The 16,412-nt window shown below is 35.5% G+C and overlaps 1 protein-coding gene across 3 annotated transcripts in view; it reads right to left on the bottom strand.

Annotated features, from left to right (window-relative positions):
* Positions 1 to 1,502: 1,502 nt before the first annotated feature.
* LOC109041789 (pseudouridylate synthase RPUSD2) overlaps positions 1,503 to 16,412 on the bottom strand; it is a 335,027-nt gene continuing 320,117 nt past the window's right edge. For all 3 annotated transcript variants that reach the window (XM_072302098.1, XM_019058214.2, XM_019058219.2), the window contains 6 exons: positions 14,192 to 14,279; positions 9,696 to 9,916; positions 8,351 to 8,547; positions 7,571 to 7,765; positions 6,291 to 6,568; positions 1,503 to 5,500 (listed from right to left, as the gene is read on the bottom strand). In XM_072302098.1, the coding sequence (XP_072158199.1) occupies positions 5,429 to 5,500; positions 6,291 to 6,568; positions 7,571 to 7,765; positions 8,351 to 8,547; positions 9,696 to 9,916; positions 14,192 to 14,279 (1,051 nt within the window). In that variant the 3' untranslated portion in view covers positions 1,503 to 5,428. The remainder of the gene's footprint in view (positions 5,501 to 6,290; positions 6,569 to 7,570; positions 7,766 to 8,350; positions 8,548 to 9,695; positions 9,917 to 14,191; positions 14,280 to 16,412) is intronic.

Genomic DNA, 16,412 nt, shown 5'->3' with positions numbered 1-16,412 from the left:
ATACAGGTTTTATACAAGCATTTTAAAAAGAAATAAAAGATATTTTAAGCCGAGTAAAAAGAGATGACCAAGTATTAAACCTTTCATTCTATTTAAATAAGCAAAAAGAACAAACTAAAATTTTTTATGATTTATCGGACCAGCCCGGCACTGGTTGTTTATTCATATTGCAAAGACTGGCACAGTAATGTTCAGTGTGCGATTTAACTTAAGAAGATCATGGTTTTTTTTTAAGTGGAAAGCTTTATTGAAAAACGTTGAAGATTTATTAAAAAAGTGTTAATATTTTCAATAGGAATTACTCTCAGTAATTTCTTCTACACAAATCGTATTTCACAAGAAGTTTTGATGAAGAACATATCTACAGTGAAAGTCTGCAATCACATAACTCGGTTTGCGACGTCGCAGACTTCCTGTCATACTTTATTTTTTAAACGGAAAACTACTCAACGGTAATTCTTTAAAACTTCCGTGATTTTTCTTCCATGTGCGAGGAAAATTCTGCAAAAACTTCAAGGAATCATGTCCATTTGTTCTCCTTAGAAAAAATAACATAGTTGCGGAGATTTTCAGACACCGCAAACGAGTTATGTGATTGCCGACTTGCACCGTCGATATAGCATAATGCTTCAATTCGCACCTTGTCAACTGGTTCATTGTAATGTTCACTGCTTGCTTTGCAAAAGCTGTCATCAATAAATATTTTTTTACATTGCTCTCATGCAATTGCAATCTATTGTTTTGTTTTTCAATCAGAGCAGATAGGGAGGCTATTTTTCTCTGTACTCTTTTTTGATTATAATTATAAAGTGCATTTATTCCTGACCAAAGTAATGACTGTTTTGAATCTTAATCTCATTTAATTTTTTAATTATTTTGAACCATGTGTTTCAGAGATATTACTTGCATAAGTTTTAGTGCAGTTGTTAAAGCTTAGAATATTTTAGCTTTTATTTTATTTTTCTTTACTGAAAAATGATTACCAATGTGGAATCATATTTTGTTGTAATAAACATTTATAAATAATTGTGTTTGTCCCCTTTTCACTTGCTAACCTTCATTTCAATTTTGACACTCATAAATTAGTTCATCTTTAACGTTTCACCTATGAGCTCAAACATTCTTAACCTTTTTCCGTTATTTAATACAGACTATAAATTGAATCTCGATCAAATCTAATTTTTCTCTCAGTTTAGGTGGCTAATAGTTAGATGTTTCGCATGAATGAATGTGTAGCTGAATCCCTTGAAACACTAAGCAGTCAGGGACTCTATGGTCTTAATGGAAGTTTCATCAAAAGGCAACACGAAATCATCATCTGAAATTTTTCCAAAATGACGGCCGGTTAAAGGCATGTTGGTTTTTTTCCGATGGATTTATGCCAAGGTAACTTGAGAGGTAAGACGTAATTAAAGTAACAGTGAGCATAAGGATTCACCTAGGTACAGTAAAACCTGTAAGTTGCTGTTTTGTGTCAAGAAAAAGAAAATCAAGAAGTCAGGTTCAAGTTTTAGACAAAAAATAACTTTTATTCTTCTTTAATTAGGAACCTGCAAAGCTTTGCTGGTTCAGGATGCTAGGTGCCTATACACACTTTACAATCATTTTTACACAGTAACAGTACATCAGAATCATGACGTACCAGCTATTTTAGTTCAGGTTCAAGAGCAAAAATATTACAAAATGTGGTTTTTACAAAGGTTCTACTTTCATTATAGTTTATAACAAAAAAATAGAATAAAATATAAAAAAAAATTACTCAGACAAAAACTTTAAAGGACACTCTACTTTTTTGCATTGGTAGCTATTAACTATCACGTCATAAATGTTATTCTGTAGGAATAACATCTCTAATACTTTCTTCCTCTTAAATCATAAGATTGGAAAAGGTCTTTTGAGAAGTAGGTGCCCAAAAATATGGTAGCTATCTCATCTATTGTTGGGTTTAAAACTTACGGCAGGGCACCAATACAATGGATTTAATAAAGATGAAAAAATAACTATCTCTGAAGTAATAGAAAATATTAAATTTTCATTACGTAAACTATAATTAATGGGACAAAGTAATTTTGTATGAAGCATTGATCTGTTTCTAGAAGTAATTAATTTCTAGCAGCAATTCTTCAGAGACTTCTCTCAGATAGGTACCTGGGTTTTGACAAATGATTAATTCAAATGATATTCAAGAGAGTGCAACATAAATTTTTTGGTAAGCTCATCAAACGATTGATTCATGAGATAAACCTCTTGAGAAATTGAAAAACTGATGGTGGGAATAAAAAATGACAATTGAGATTAACATTTAAAAAAAAAAAAAAATATATAAAGAGAGGTGTATCTTGCGTATTTAAAACAAAAAGTTCAAGAAAAATTTTAAAAAAAGAATTACTTTTACATTTACTGAAAGTATCACTCTAAGTAATGCCTCTAAAGAAAGGGACGTCCAAACTCCTGATGCACAAATCCATGATAGTCTCATAAATTACTACACTGAGATTAATTTGGTGGGAGCATTTTTGTGCTATCACTTTTGCAGTTAGATAAGTCACATTCCTTGAAAGGTTTGTTCAAATAATCTTAAGATTCATCCAAGAGGAAAGTTCTATGCAGTAATAATGATTATTGAAGAGAAAATTTTGACAAAACTTAACTTAAGTAAACATGCAATGTCAGTTAAGAGCATGGACGTAAGAGGATGGAAAATTACTAGAGTTCACGAACATTTGACATTCAATTTATCATCAGTGACCATAAGAGGCTGCACTTAACAAAAATTTATCACAATATTTCATACAGTAAAATCAAATAACAAATAAAGTAAAACAAAGAATGGGATAACTAAACTAAACGGAGGAAAAGAAGCTTAGAAACTATTGATTATCAATGATAAAAAGAAAGAAATTGAAAAGGATGATTTTTTGATGAAACCTGCAAGCAGGAAAAATGAAAATCTTGCATTCATTTTGGGGTCCAAAGTCCCATTATTGATTCTGATTGAACGGAACCCATTTAGGCACAATTGTCAGACAATCAAAAGTAAAATTTCGCTTAGATCTACGAGAACTTCGAGCACAGTGAATCGAATTCACTCTGTCGCAAATGCAGACCAACTTACAATGATTATTTTCATCACTTGGTGATTAATACTATAAAAATAAATAATAGGTATGGTTGCAAATAATTCGATAAAACTTTTAATTATTCTAAATTATTTTGGGAGTTGAATCACTCATTCCTATGCAAGACCTCAGAGCTTAATAACCTTTTTGATCAACAAATTCCCCATGTAATGAAAAATAATATTAAATTTTGATTGCAGGAAATGCCTGTTTTTGGCAAAGAAAAGGAAAACTACAAATCGCTTAAAAATGTATCCTAAAACTTGATCATAAAGATTTTGAGAGTAGTATTTCAAAAATTCTGACGAGTCCCGTTGCTACATTGAACAATTTACCATGATAAACGCAGAATTTCTTACACGTTTTCAATCCCTGCTGTAGCCTGCATCTTCTTGAGAGGGCTCTTGGACAATTGGAATTTTGAGATCCTTTCTCAGTTAACAAAAGCTACTTTTAAGCATAGATAATTGAGGTTCGTATGGTTAGAGTGGAATCCTCGAAACAGGAATAATAGCAAGCCTTGGTGATGGATTGTTCATATAGGAGATAATCTGCTGCTTAGCAAAAATAACTTAAATAGTATTTGCTACGAAATTTTTAAAAGTCATTGAATATAAAATATTCATTAGATATTGAAATTTTAGGTCTTTTATTCTCTCTTTGTTAAGAAGGTCGAATCCGTATTTTGCTAACTGTATTTGTTTAATAAAGTTAGGATTGACGACAAAACTCTTGGAACATCCTATGAAGTTATCCTAAGCAGCTTCCAGCTGCAGTCCACATCCTGAGACTTTGGAGGATCCTATTTGGAGCTAATAAGTATGAATCGTTTGCTAAGGACAAACAGACAAAAGAATCGGGTAAAAAGCTCTTAAAGAAAGAAACCTATCAGTAAGTATCAGCGATATGACAAACTACAAGCACAACTATTAATTTGTGGAAAAAAGAGGAATTAATTTAAATAATTCTACTGAATTTAAAAAAGTACCCCACTTTAAAAATTTCTAAACTTTAAAAAAGGAATTTTTGCGAACAAATATCGAATAAAATTTTCATTATAAACAAAATTGGTTTTACAACATAACAAGCAAAATTTCGTAAAAGATAAGAGACCTAAAAAGATTAAAAAAAAATATGAGACTGAACATTCCAAAAATTTAAAGCTCATTATTACTTAATTGAAAGAGTTAAAACTTACACATTATAACATGCTGACGATCATACCAGTTATAATGATACATAACCTGCGATACTTTTTTTTTAAAAAAAACTTTTAAAATGTGTTTTAAAAAGTTTAACTACCGGATTCAATTTTTGCGTCTTCTTCTGATCATGTCACTTAACCTAAACGAATTCAAATATAAACCTTTGATCTGATATCCATCAGTTTTGTTGATTGCAAATTAAGACATGTTCAAACCAAACGAGTGATCTGTTATTTGTTCTTAGTCCAACAAGACATTAAAAACCTAGCACTGGTTTCAAGAATGGCTTCAGGGGAGAGCATGCTGCGGAAATAAGACTCAAGAATCTAAAACAAGTGATCAATTTAGTAAGCTGGATTTGTACCTGGAAGAAAGTATGGGACATTACGATAATTCATAAATTTAAATTCTTTTAGACCGTTTTGGCAAGATATAATTATTCATTGATTTCTTTGATGACTCATCAAATTTGATATAATTTTGGGTTAAAGTTTGATGCCAAAAAAAGGTAAAAATATGTAATTCATTTTATAGAGAGAGATCAACCACGCATGCCACTGAGCGGAATGTGTGAGATAACCAACACAAAATGGAAAATAATTTCTTTGTAAACGCGATTACACTTTGAAGTTGTTAAATTTAGAAAAAATAAACCAAGCAGAATTCCAAAATCTGCATGAATTCTAATAGCTCATTTTACTTGGTGGAGGGTTATGCCAAGTTAAATTAGGTAAAAAAACCTCTATTTTGGCCTGCTTTGGCGTGGAACGACCCTGGAGGAATATTAAGCAAATTTCAATATCATGTTAATTTTTGCCTTCTTCATGTGATGGATGGTACCCATTTTACTTACAATCATCTGGCAGACATAAATAAAAACATTGTGTTGTAAGATTTACAACATACAAATAAACCTCTGAAAAAATCTAAGAGGTGAGAGGACAGAAAAAGGGTGCTCACTTTGCAATCAACAAAATGATATCCAGCCTGTAAGCAAATTTAACTTAGAAAAACTTGGAAATGTTTGACAGCATACATTCCTTGTCATTATAACACAATGAATTGTTGATTTGTTGAAGACAACTTTCGTGAGAAATTTGATTATCAATCGACAGATTCTGTCCAGTCAATTCTAGCCCAGTCAGGAAGTTCAGTTTGATATGCCCAGCCAGGACCCTGAAAAAATAATTTGAAATAAGAAATAAGGTTAGTGATACCAGCAGGGTAGTGACAATATTATAAGTGAAAAGAAGAACTAAGCTGAATGTTTCCAAGTGGTGCATGACCCCAGCATCTAAGCCATGATAAGGCCATCTAGCTGCTTATTGATGCTGAAACTAGACTTGAACATAATTTGAATTGTTTCTAAATTTTCTCTTGTCTATCGTAAAGTATACTGTAATTATATGTATTTTGGATATTGATAACCGACGTGTGAAACCACGTGCCATCATTGTAGTGTTTTGTAAAGTCTGCTCTTATTTAATCTTTTCAAAGAGGAACAAGCCAACTTAATAGCTAGTAATTTATACAAAATATTCTGATACCAGAGAAAACATATCAAGGAAGTTTTCAAGTCATTACGTTGACTAGTTTTCCACGGAAAAAATAAAGTATGACGGAAAGACTGCAACGTCATAAACGGAGATAAGTTGTTTCACACTTTGGCAATCGATATATGATTTCATGGAAGAATTTTGTATTCTGCTAAAAAGAGGATAAACTATGAAAATATGGGGAGAGAAATTTCATTTTAAAGTCCAGCTGTGAATTTCTTAATCACAAGTCAAACAGGAAACATGTACGTTCAAATTTGTGTACATGTGTAAAGATACTAATAAATTTAAAAAAAAAAAAATCCAAACAGGAGCAAATTAGAAACGCTAAGGATCCACGAAAACACAAAACGGATTGAAACGATTTGGATAGAGAGCAAGGGGAACAAATACAATCTGAGATGCCTTACCCGATATTTCCATGCATGGAGAAACATTACTAGGTCTTGAGGCTTTGGATCTCTATACCTAACTTTGCATTCATAACAATGAGGATCCGTTGTCAATTTTTCTGCATCAAAACTTAAATCCGGTGCTTCATGGCCTGTCTGCGTGGCAACAGTTACTTTTTTTCTTGATATGCTACAGATACCATTATTATTATTAGCATAGAGAGGAATTGAACTAGTAGAAAGGCAGGGAGGTGAAGATGGAGTGACTTCACATGGAGAAGGCTCTCGGCTCAAACCTGGAAAATTTTATTACAAAAAATTGTATGTTGGAATTATAATAGTGAGGTACCTTACATCAAGATGGGTACATGAAAAATTAAAGGAAACAAACAACTTCCCTCCAGAAAATTCGTTTTTGTGAAAGTTGATGAACTGAAGGGCTAGGAAGACAAGGCCCATAAGTGCAGTTTTTGAAAAAGTCGAGATAATCATGAACTCAACTATAAATATTCTGTGAAAAATTCACAATTAAAATCCAACTTTAAAGCACCAAAAAGTGAGTTAAAACTTTCTTTCTGCCGTAAGGCTTCATGTAAATTTGAAACTTTCAATACGTATCTCTTGATGTAGCAAAAACTGCTCTTAAGCGCCTTGTGCCTTGTCCTCCAAGCCCCTCAATTATTGCACTAATAGAACGATACATTCATAGACCTACAGTTCTAGATCAAAAGCTTGAGATCAATTTATTAAGGCTCCATAACAAAAACTGTTTTTCTTTTCAATGTTCATTTAAATACCTATGCAGAATTTATGTATTCTCAGGAAAATTATTTCCTGTGAGTTTTGTACTTATTGATAAAAAAGAATGGCACAAGGAACAGGGGGTTTTATTTTTGGGTATACATTACAGAATTCGGTTGTGCAAAGTCTTTTTTTACTCTAAGATTCTCATTTATTTATGTTCTTTAATCAAAGAGTTTAAAAATTTCGATACATTTAAAACTGTGAAAATCAGAATATTTTTGTTTATTTCTATTTTTTCTTCATTGTATTCCTTAATATCTTGGGTTTAATTCCTTATGTGCTTTCTTGTTCTGCTCATTTTGTATTTTCTCTACATTGTTCCTAGGTACCTTTAGATACCTATACTTGATTATTAATATTTTTTTTTCTTTATTAGTGAGAGAGGTAACTACAGAGTATTAATCCTAATTATGCTAGCTATAAATCCTAATTATGCTAGCTGTAAGTCCTGATTATGCTAGCTATAATTATTTTTAATGATGATGAATTCTTACATTTATTGTTCGGAGATCCTAAGTCTTCATCTAACATGGAGAGATCGGCATCGACTCCCAGCCAATTCTCAGCATTGTGAATCCGAATGAGATCTCTTACAAGTTCCGAGTCAGTTTTCCCAATCAGGCCTCCACGGCCTTTTAATGGTCCAAAAACTTCATGATTATAGAGTGGATCATTCACGACTGGATACCCTGAAAATGTTCAAACCAACTTCATCATTACTAACACTTTTACATCACAAAATTAGTGCACGACAATCAAAACAATTCATATGAAAACATTTAGGGGGAGCCAAGATACCATTTTAATATCCCTAGTAGCAATGGCCTTTTGAAACATTTTTCAAAAACTCTTGAAAAAAACCATTAAAATTTTCGTATTAGGAAACCCTTTTTGACTACTTTTTTTAAGGAACATTTACAAGGTGTCAAATTTAAGTAAACTCTAAGGAATAAAGTGTTTAAAAAACTCTGCAAGTATCACCGTAGTCTTGTAACATTTTCTTCACACATTTTTAGTGTTGAAAAAGTATAATTGATACTTTAAGAGTTTTTTTAACACTTTTTTACTTAAATTTTACCGCTCGTAAATTTTACTTAAAAATAGCCAAAACGGGTTCTCCCCTTTTTTAAAAGAGTTGTCTTTTTTAAATTTAAGATTTTTTTAATAGTTTTTTTCAACAATTGTTGCGACTTCGTGTGTAAAATGGTAAGTAATACCACATGGTACAAGAGCATACAAGAGATGAAGTTTCATTAAAAATAGATGATACAAACCTAAAAATTGAAGATGGACCCTAATTTGATGCATCCGACCAGAGTGAGGGAGACACAATACAACACTTGTGTTTGTGGGTGCATGGTACCCTAACAGTTTGAATGTAGTCGAACAGGTTTTCCCTTTTTCTGATACTTTGCACACACCTATTTTGTAACTGACAACTTCAATTGGTTGATCGCATTCTATCGTTTCACTGGAAAAGCCAAGAGGAACAAAAAATATATTAAAGGAAAATAAGGGGAAAAATAAACTGGAAAAAAATCAGATTAAACTCTTCCCCTTAGAATACTGGTTCAATAAACAAATTAGCCCAAGAAACAAGTAACTGGTAAAACATTTAAACACCTCCGATTAGGACGGTCCACAGACAAAGGAGACTCGGTGCAATAAAAATCAAGATTGAGAAATAAGTACCATTGTTCAGAGAGACGGGCTGTAAGCAGTGTCAGTGCAGGTGTGTTGGCACAAAAAACGCCAAAAACAGTAAAATCAAATTGTACAGATGACGGTTTGAGTTTGCAGTTGTTACAATAATATAATTTTAAAATAAAGCTATTTCAGTTTTTATCTCCCACGTTTTTTGGGACTCAACATACTGCCGAATTAAAATGTAATTGTAAACCTCCCTTTGACATAAAAATGAACTAAACTGCTCAAAACTCGTTTTTGAGTCCTACAAGGAAAATTCAAATTATGATTTTTCAAACCTGTGTGAAAAAAATATTTCTCCTGAAAAATTTTCCTGCGAGAACTGAGATCCTTTTCCCTCAGGAGAGTAAAAAATTTTAAATTTAAAAAAAAATATGAAATAGTTCAAAAATTATGCAACATGGTCCTAACTTAGAAAACATTGAATGTCACTGAGGTCGAAAGTTTAAGAAGCTTCTGGAAACTTTCACAACTTGAAATCTCCTTGGAACTGTCTCATGCATAGGAATTACAGTACACATAACGGACTTCTGAGGAAAATTAATCAAGTCACCGCTCTCTCGAGATAAATTTCAAAATTCCAGTACCTACAAATAAACGGCATTATGTGAGTAAAAACCAAGAATGAAGGACAAATAGATACGGCTCAACTGCAATCGCCTTCATTCCGTGTCGACGCAACCAGGCACGCAGTCGTGTCGTAACAGGTATCGCTTCGAGAAGAGATACCTATTAAGCAAGAACCTGGGGTCGGATGGTTGTTTTATTTCATCAGGACATTCAAACAAGTGTGGAACTTCAATTCCAAACTGAGAACCGTACTGCTAGTGTTATGCAAATTGCACTTTATAACGGTGCGAGAGAGGTCAAAAGAAATTATCTCCGAGGAGGAAATGTGCTAAAAATACAAACCATGGGAACTGCCCCTCTACTCTGCAAACGTACTCCTTTTGAACTTGTCTGTTTCTAATTTGCTGCTCCATAGTCCTGGCTTTCTTCGGCGTTCGGCCGAACATGAGGAGACCACTGGTTAAACGGTCTAACCGATGGATCGTCCGGAGGTTTTTCAAATTATATTCCTTCGCTAGGATGAACACAACAGTATTGTGCCTGTATCGTCCACATGGGTGAACCTACAACAATATGAACAGAAAATTAGCGACAAAATGTAAAAGAAACCGAAATTTTGCACTTAGAAAGAGACACGAAGACCGGAGCAAACAAGCCGCAATTATAGTAGAGGGAGTACGCCTCCTGACCGTTAGGCGGTCCAACCCCTCGAAGCGCTTCGCATTTCAGGCGTTATACGGTACTCTAGTAATTTCATATTGTAGGTATGATAGAGTATGATTTGGGGGAAAACCAGAGTCCTCCCCTCTGCCAGGCTAGGCAAAAACGCCGTATGGATGAACCAGTGGCGTGGCGGCGTGGCGTGCTTTGCAATATATCGAATGATTTTCCATTTAAACCTATGGAAAAGGATCGATAGACAGGGTGTTCGCGACGAACATCTTAATAATCGATTCTTTACCACAGCTTTAAATGGGGAAATATCGAAAATCGATCATTCACGCCTCGCACTGGTATAAACATTCGAATGTTGCGAAATTCACCCTGATAAAAAATGTGTTTTGGTGGAAGGTTATACATGCGAAATTTTCAGATATTTTAGATTAAATTGCGAACAAAATTTTCTAAAAACTGGAAGAAAAACAATCAAAATTTTCCAAGTATATTCGTTCTAAATCGAGGGAAGGTGGCAACGTCTGAAAGATCATACGGCCGTTTTTTTAGGGATGGACGAATATCGAATTCGAATGCGAATATTCGAAACTTTTCGAATGCGATTATTGCGAAAATTTAAGAATTCGAATCTTGCGATTGCGAATAGTTCGGATGCGAATATTCTAATATTTTCGATTTTGCTTCGATTTTTTATTAAATTTTTTTTATTTAATATCGAATATTCGAATATCTAAATATTCGACCATCCCTAGCGTTTTTCCTCAGCATGTGTCAGCCCTCTGGATGTCATCCAATGGGACGGATTCACCAGAGAGACAGTGGCGGTGGCGTGCTTTGCGATCTATCGATATTTCCCCATTTGAGGCTGTGGTAAATAATCGATTATTAAGGTGTTCGCTGCGAACACCCTGTATATCGATATTTTTCCATTGGTTTAAATGGCCGATCAATCGATATATCGCAATTCACGCCACGCTACTGCAGAGAGAGCCAAACTACATAAGACGTTGCCTAATTTACTCTCATGTTTTATTGTTTCAAGCGGAAAAGGAACCACTCAAAAACGTGCAAAATCGTTGCGAAGTCAAGAGCCCTCGAGAAGTCATTTGCTCGGGTGGAACCATCAAATATATATATCGAATGACTTCATCGCTACATCAGTCTATTCTGCCGTGCTGAAGAAAAACGCCGTATGAACATTCGAGAGTTGCCAAATGTCTCCGGATAAAACATGTATTTTTGCGGGAAGTCGCGCTTATTTTTCCTTGAAATTTCGCGATATTTAAGATTCAATTGCAAACGAAATCGTCTGAAAATTTTAAGGAAGAATTATGACGATTTTGCCAGTAAATTCGCTTTTTATCGAAGGAAATTTGGCAACGCCTGAAGGCTCATACGCGGTTCTTCCTTAGCACAGCAGCCTTGGCTTGGGGCGATCGCTCGACAGGGCTATACTTCGGCGTCGGGCATGCAAATTATTGAGCAAATTGAACGGAGCGGTAAAATTAATGACCAATTACAGACAACCGTAAATGAGCCAGCTGAGAGTCGGGGGGGGGGGGGGGAGGCTCACGAGTACATACTCAGGGGAGCACTTGTAATTAAATTAGGGGTTGCGCTAAGACCGGAATACAGCTGACCTCCTGTCTCAGTCGCTAACGCGTGGCCGAAGGGGTGTCTATCACCCTAATTGTCACTTGTTTGACACCATGTCAGGTATTTATGTGGAGGGGTCAAGATTTCGGTCGTCGTGCCATGTGGCATTCCGAGCCGTGACAGCTTCGATGTTCTGTTTGCTCAGCGGGTCGATTGTTGAATCGTTATCGAATGACCTTGATCGATATATAGCATTTTGAAGATAGGGAGTTATCGATCAGAATCATTCGATTACGATTCAACAATCGACCTGCTGTTGTGCAATGCTCCACATACCAGTGGCGTGGCGTAAATTGCGATACATCGATTGTTATGCCATTTAAACCTATGACAAATGATCGATAAACAGGGTGTTCGCAGCGGACACCTTAATAATCGATTCTTTACCATAGGTTTAAATGGCAGAACAATCGATTTATCGTAATTCACGCCACGCCACTGGCACATACCGAATTGCGAGGTTGTGATTTCCGATCAGCGAAAGAAATATGCGTACAAGTGCAGTGTTTGCTATTTCAAGAACAAAGTTCAAGCTTCAAGCTTCATAATTACTTGGAGCCTTAGGACGGAAAGAGAGTTCAAGCTTACTTTTTGAAGCTTAAAACTTGTATTCAGAAGTGAATTTTTCTCAAAATATATTGGGAGAAAAAAACTTCGTGCGTGGGACCCGAAGTTTAGGTCATATGGATCTCTGAAGTTTTCGGATTGAGCATCTGAACACTTTAGATCTAGCTGTCGAGGTTCGGATCACACTATCTGAAACTTCAGTTCTTACAACTGAAGCACTTCGGTTTTCACATCCGAAAAACTTCGGTTCTCACATCTGAAGTACTTCAGACGTAAGAACTGAAGTTTCAGATGTGTGATCCGAACCTCGACAACTAGATCTAAAATGTTCAGATGCTCGATCTGAAAACTTCAAAGATCCATACCTATGACCTAAACGTCCGGCCCCACGCACGAGGTTTTTTTTCCGTGTACTCTAAGGCTAGCTGTAGATGAACTTTGCGATACCTCAATTTGTTCAAAATCTGCATATATGCGCCTTGTTCTCCAAGCCCCTTTAAAGTATTTTCCAGCTACTTCAAAGGGATTGTGAAAAACATTTTTTAAACAGTTATACGTGCATCTATGTGGGTATGTTTAAAATATTTTGAAATATTGTCAGGACAGTCATATTCTGATTATAATTAAACTATTTTCAAGATATTTATACTGCCGTCCAGAGGAAAAACAACGTATGAACCTTCGGGCACTGTCCATTTTTTTTACAGAGAGATAATTTTCGGTGAAATCATTATAGATTCCTTCAAATTTTTCATAGAATTTTACTTGCGATTCAATCTAAAATATCTGAAATGTTCGAAGGAAAATAATCCCGACAGAAGAAAAAAAGAAAAGAAAAGAAAAAGGTTAAGTCCGAATGTTCATACGGCACTCTTCCTTTTCATGGCAATATTCTATGGATATTCTTAATGTGTTTTTAAAATAACGCGACGATATTTTTGGTAATAAGTTTAATTTCTCTTAAAACCAGTTTAGACAAATCTTTCAAGATATTCTTTTTAAGACGTTTTACGGACAATACTTTTAAAACATTTTGAAAATATTAAAGCCCAGACCCCAGAAACGAAAAAAAGTAGGTACTTATGACCGATTGGCAACAGAGAACTTGGATTCCTCACGTTAATCTGGTAATTGGTGACAAAGTGAAAAAAAACAAACAAGATTAGCGTATTCATTAAGTGAATTAAATGCGTAGGAACTTAATTCCTACTTGCTAAGCTCTCTCGTAAGTCGTAAGTGTTAGAGAAATTAATATATACGGCTGATTGAGCAATTTAATGCATGTGGTTTCAGTAAAATGCATTTACTTTAAAGCAGTTCTGGCAATTACTTTGGTCATTTACTTCTGTAAAAAAAAAAAAAGGATTACGAGAAAAAGTGACGAGGCGTAAATGATCGATCATAGATATTTCTCCATTTGAAACCATGGTAAAGAATCGATTTCAAGGTGTTCCTTGCGAACAACCTGTTTATCGATCCTTTCCCACAGGTTTAAATGTAAAATCAATCGATATATCGCAAAGCACACCGCGCCACACAGTGGATTGAGTCAATCACATAGGTCGGACATATAATTTTTGACTAAAACTGCAAATTTTGATGTTTATTTTGTCACATCTTAAATTTAAAGGGTTGCCTCCAGAGGAAAATTTCACGAGAAAACCAATGGAACTGCTTTGAAGACCTCAAAATTTTGTATAAACGGAGTTATAAGCTTTTTAAGTTTCCAAATTTTGTCCGACCATTGACTCAATCCACTCTGCGCCGCTGATGAGGAAATAAAGAAAATGGGGTAAAAATCGGGGAAACTTTAGATAGATGCGTCTTTTTGAGAGGGAATTAAACAGGGACGAAAGGAAGTGAAGCTGAGAGTAGAAAGGAAGAGGTAGGAGTTTTCATAAGTTTGAAAATTGTCAAATGGCGGTCGGTAAGCCACTTACAGGAATGGAGGCAGGTTTGTTGACCACCACCACATCTTCGTCCATATGCACTATCGATATAGGGTCAGCCGTCACCGGTACCTCGTGCCTGGAACAATTGCAGCAAATCAAGTCGAAGCTATAGTATAGGCGAAGAAACAAACATAAAAGATGAACCCTACCCCAAGTAGCACTGATCGCGAAAAATAGCGATTTTATCGGTTGATTATTGTATCAGTGGCAATATATTGAGATATTATCGCATTAAAAATTGCGATATATGGCGATTGAATCGCTGCACATCGCAATTTTTGGTTCGATAAAATCGCGATCAATTTTCGTCGATAAAATCGAGATTAAATCACCATTTATCCCGAGTTTCATTTCGAAAATAACGCGATAAATTCGCGATTTTATCCCGAAAAGATCGAGGATAATCCCTCGGACGTTGATGTTGGCGGTTTTAACGCCGATAAAATTGCAATATATCCCGGTTTTTCCATTAAAAAATGCTACTTGGAACTTGGAGGGAAAAAAATCATACCTCGTAGGTGGATACATGGTAGGTGGCCTCGTAGGTGGTTTGCATGCTTCATTCATGCGGATTTTAAATCCATCGTCGTACATATTTTAGGGCTATATTTTAAAGTCACTTTTAACCAAATATCACACGTATAGGCTAGTTCAAAATGAAAGTATTATAAAAAAATTGAAGTGCTGGGTTTGGTTGGAGCACCTCTCGATTGCTGTACTTAAGAATCTCCGCTAGCGTTTCATCTATTATGGTCGAAGTAAATTTATGTAATGCACTGAAACCTCCACTGAGAATTTTTCATGCTTTTACATTTCTCTAAACGAAAAATGTCACGAAATTCACCCGACAGTTTCCTCTCTTATGCATAAATTAGCAAAGAAGATCCTAAAACACCTGGCGTCTTTTTTGTACCCCGCGCTTCAATCAGGCATTGACAGATGTGTTCGCAGGCGGAACAACTGAAGCAAATCAAGCGCCTTGACTATCTGAATACAACTATTCGTGCTCCAGGGATGTCCGTGTTGCATACACTCTAGATTGCAGGCGCTCTGATTTCCTTGGTAGCAAAATCTGATTACAACTCTTCGTGCCTGATGGTCGATGGATGTACGCAGAGACAATATCGATGGTGATCTCGTTTGCTGTATTTTAAAATCTTCGTTCCATTTTATTTATTTAATTTTTTAGGAGAATAAATCTACATCATTCCTTCAAGTTTTCCCAAAATCGTCTTCGCACATGACTGGAAAACACGGTGGTTTTAAAGAGTTGACGTTCAGTAGTTTTCCCAAGTATAAAGAATAGCAGGAAGTCTGCAACATCACAAACCGAGATACGTGCACGGAGAAAAAAAACTCGTGCGTGGGACCCGAAGTTTAGGTCATATGGATCTCTGAAGTTTTCAGATTGAGCATCTGAACACTTTAGGTCTAGCTGCCGAAGTTCGGATCATACATCTGAAACTTCAGTTCTTACATCTGAAGTACTTCAGATGTGAGAACCGAAGTACTTCGGATGTGAGAACCGAAGTACCTCGGATGTGAGAACTGAAGTACTTCAGATGTATGATCTGAACTTCGGCAGCTAGACCTAAAGTGTTCAGATGCTCAATCTGAAAACTTCAGAGATCCATATGACCTAAACTTCGGGTCCCACGCACGAGTTTTTTTTCTCCGTGTGGTTTGGAAGTTTTACCGTCGAAAGGCGAGAATTAAATTCGGAGGTCAACGCTCTTTTCCGTTAAATGATGATTGATGAGCAACTTGTTGAGCAGAAAATCAAGTAAAATTCGCCTTATGATGATGAGTGATGAAGGTGGGGGAGCTTTTTGCCCGCGAATTTTTGCAAATCACGTAGCAATTACTAAAACTACTCGCAACTAAACTCTTCGGTCATTGTGTCGCCCTTCTGACATAAGAGCGTATCTCAATTTTCACGTGAGCCCTGATTGACATATGGACTGCATTTTGCAATTTGGACCTATGAATTCCGGCCCGGTTTAAAAACAACGTATGTGCCATTAGTTTCCCTATGCACATAAGTATTTTTTCAGATGAGCCAGAATTTATAGGTCCAAATTGCAAAATGCAGTCCATATAAACCCATACTTTCTGGGGCTCATCGGAAATCGAGATACACCCTTACGTCAAAGGGCAGGGTTGCATGAATGGGTTGCATAAAAAATATGAAAGATTGAAAATTTCTGTG

Source organism: Bemisia tabaci, chromosome 7, assembly GCF_918797505.1.
Source record: "Bemisia tabaci chromosome 7, PGI_BMITA_v3".
NCBI lineage: Eukaryota > Metazoa > Arthropoda > Insecta > Hemiptera > Aleyrodidae > Bemisia > Bemisia tabaci.
This window is presented reverse-complemented; position numbering and strand designations above follow the sequence as displayed.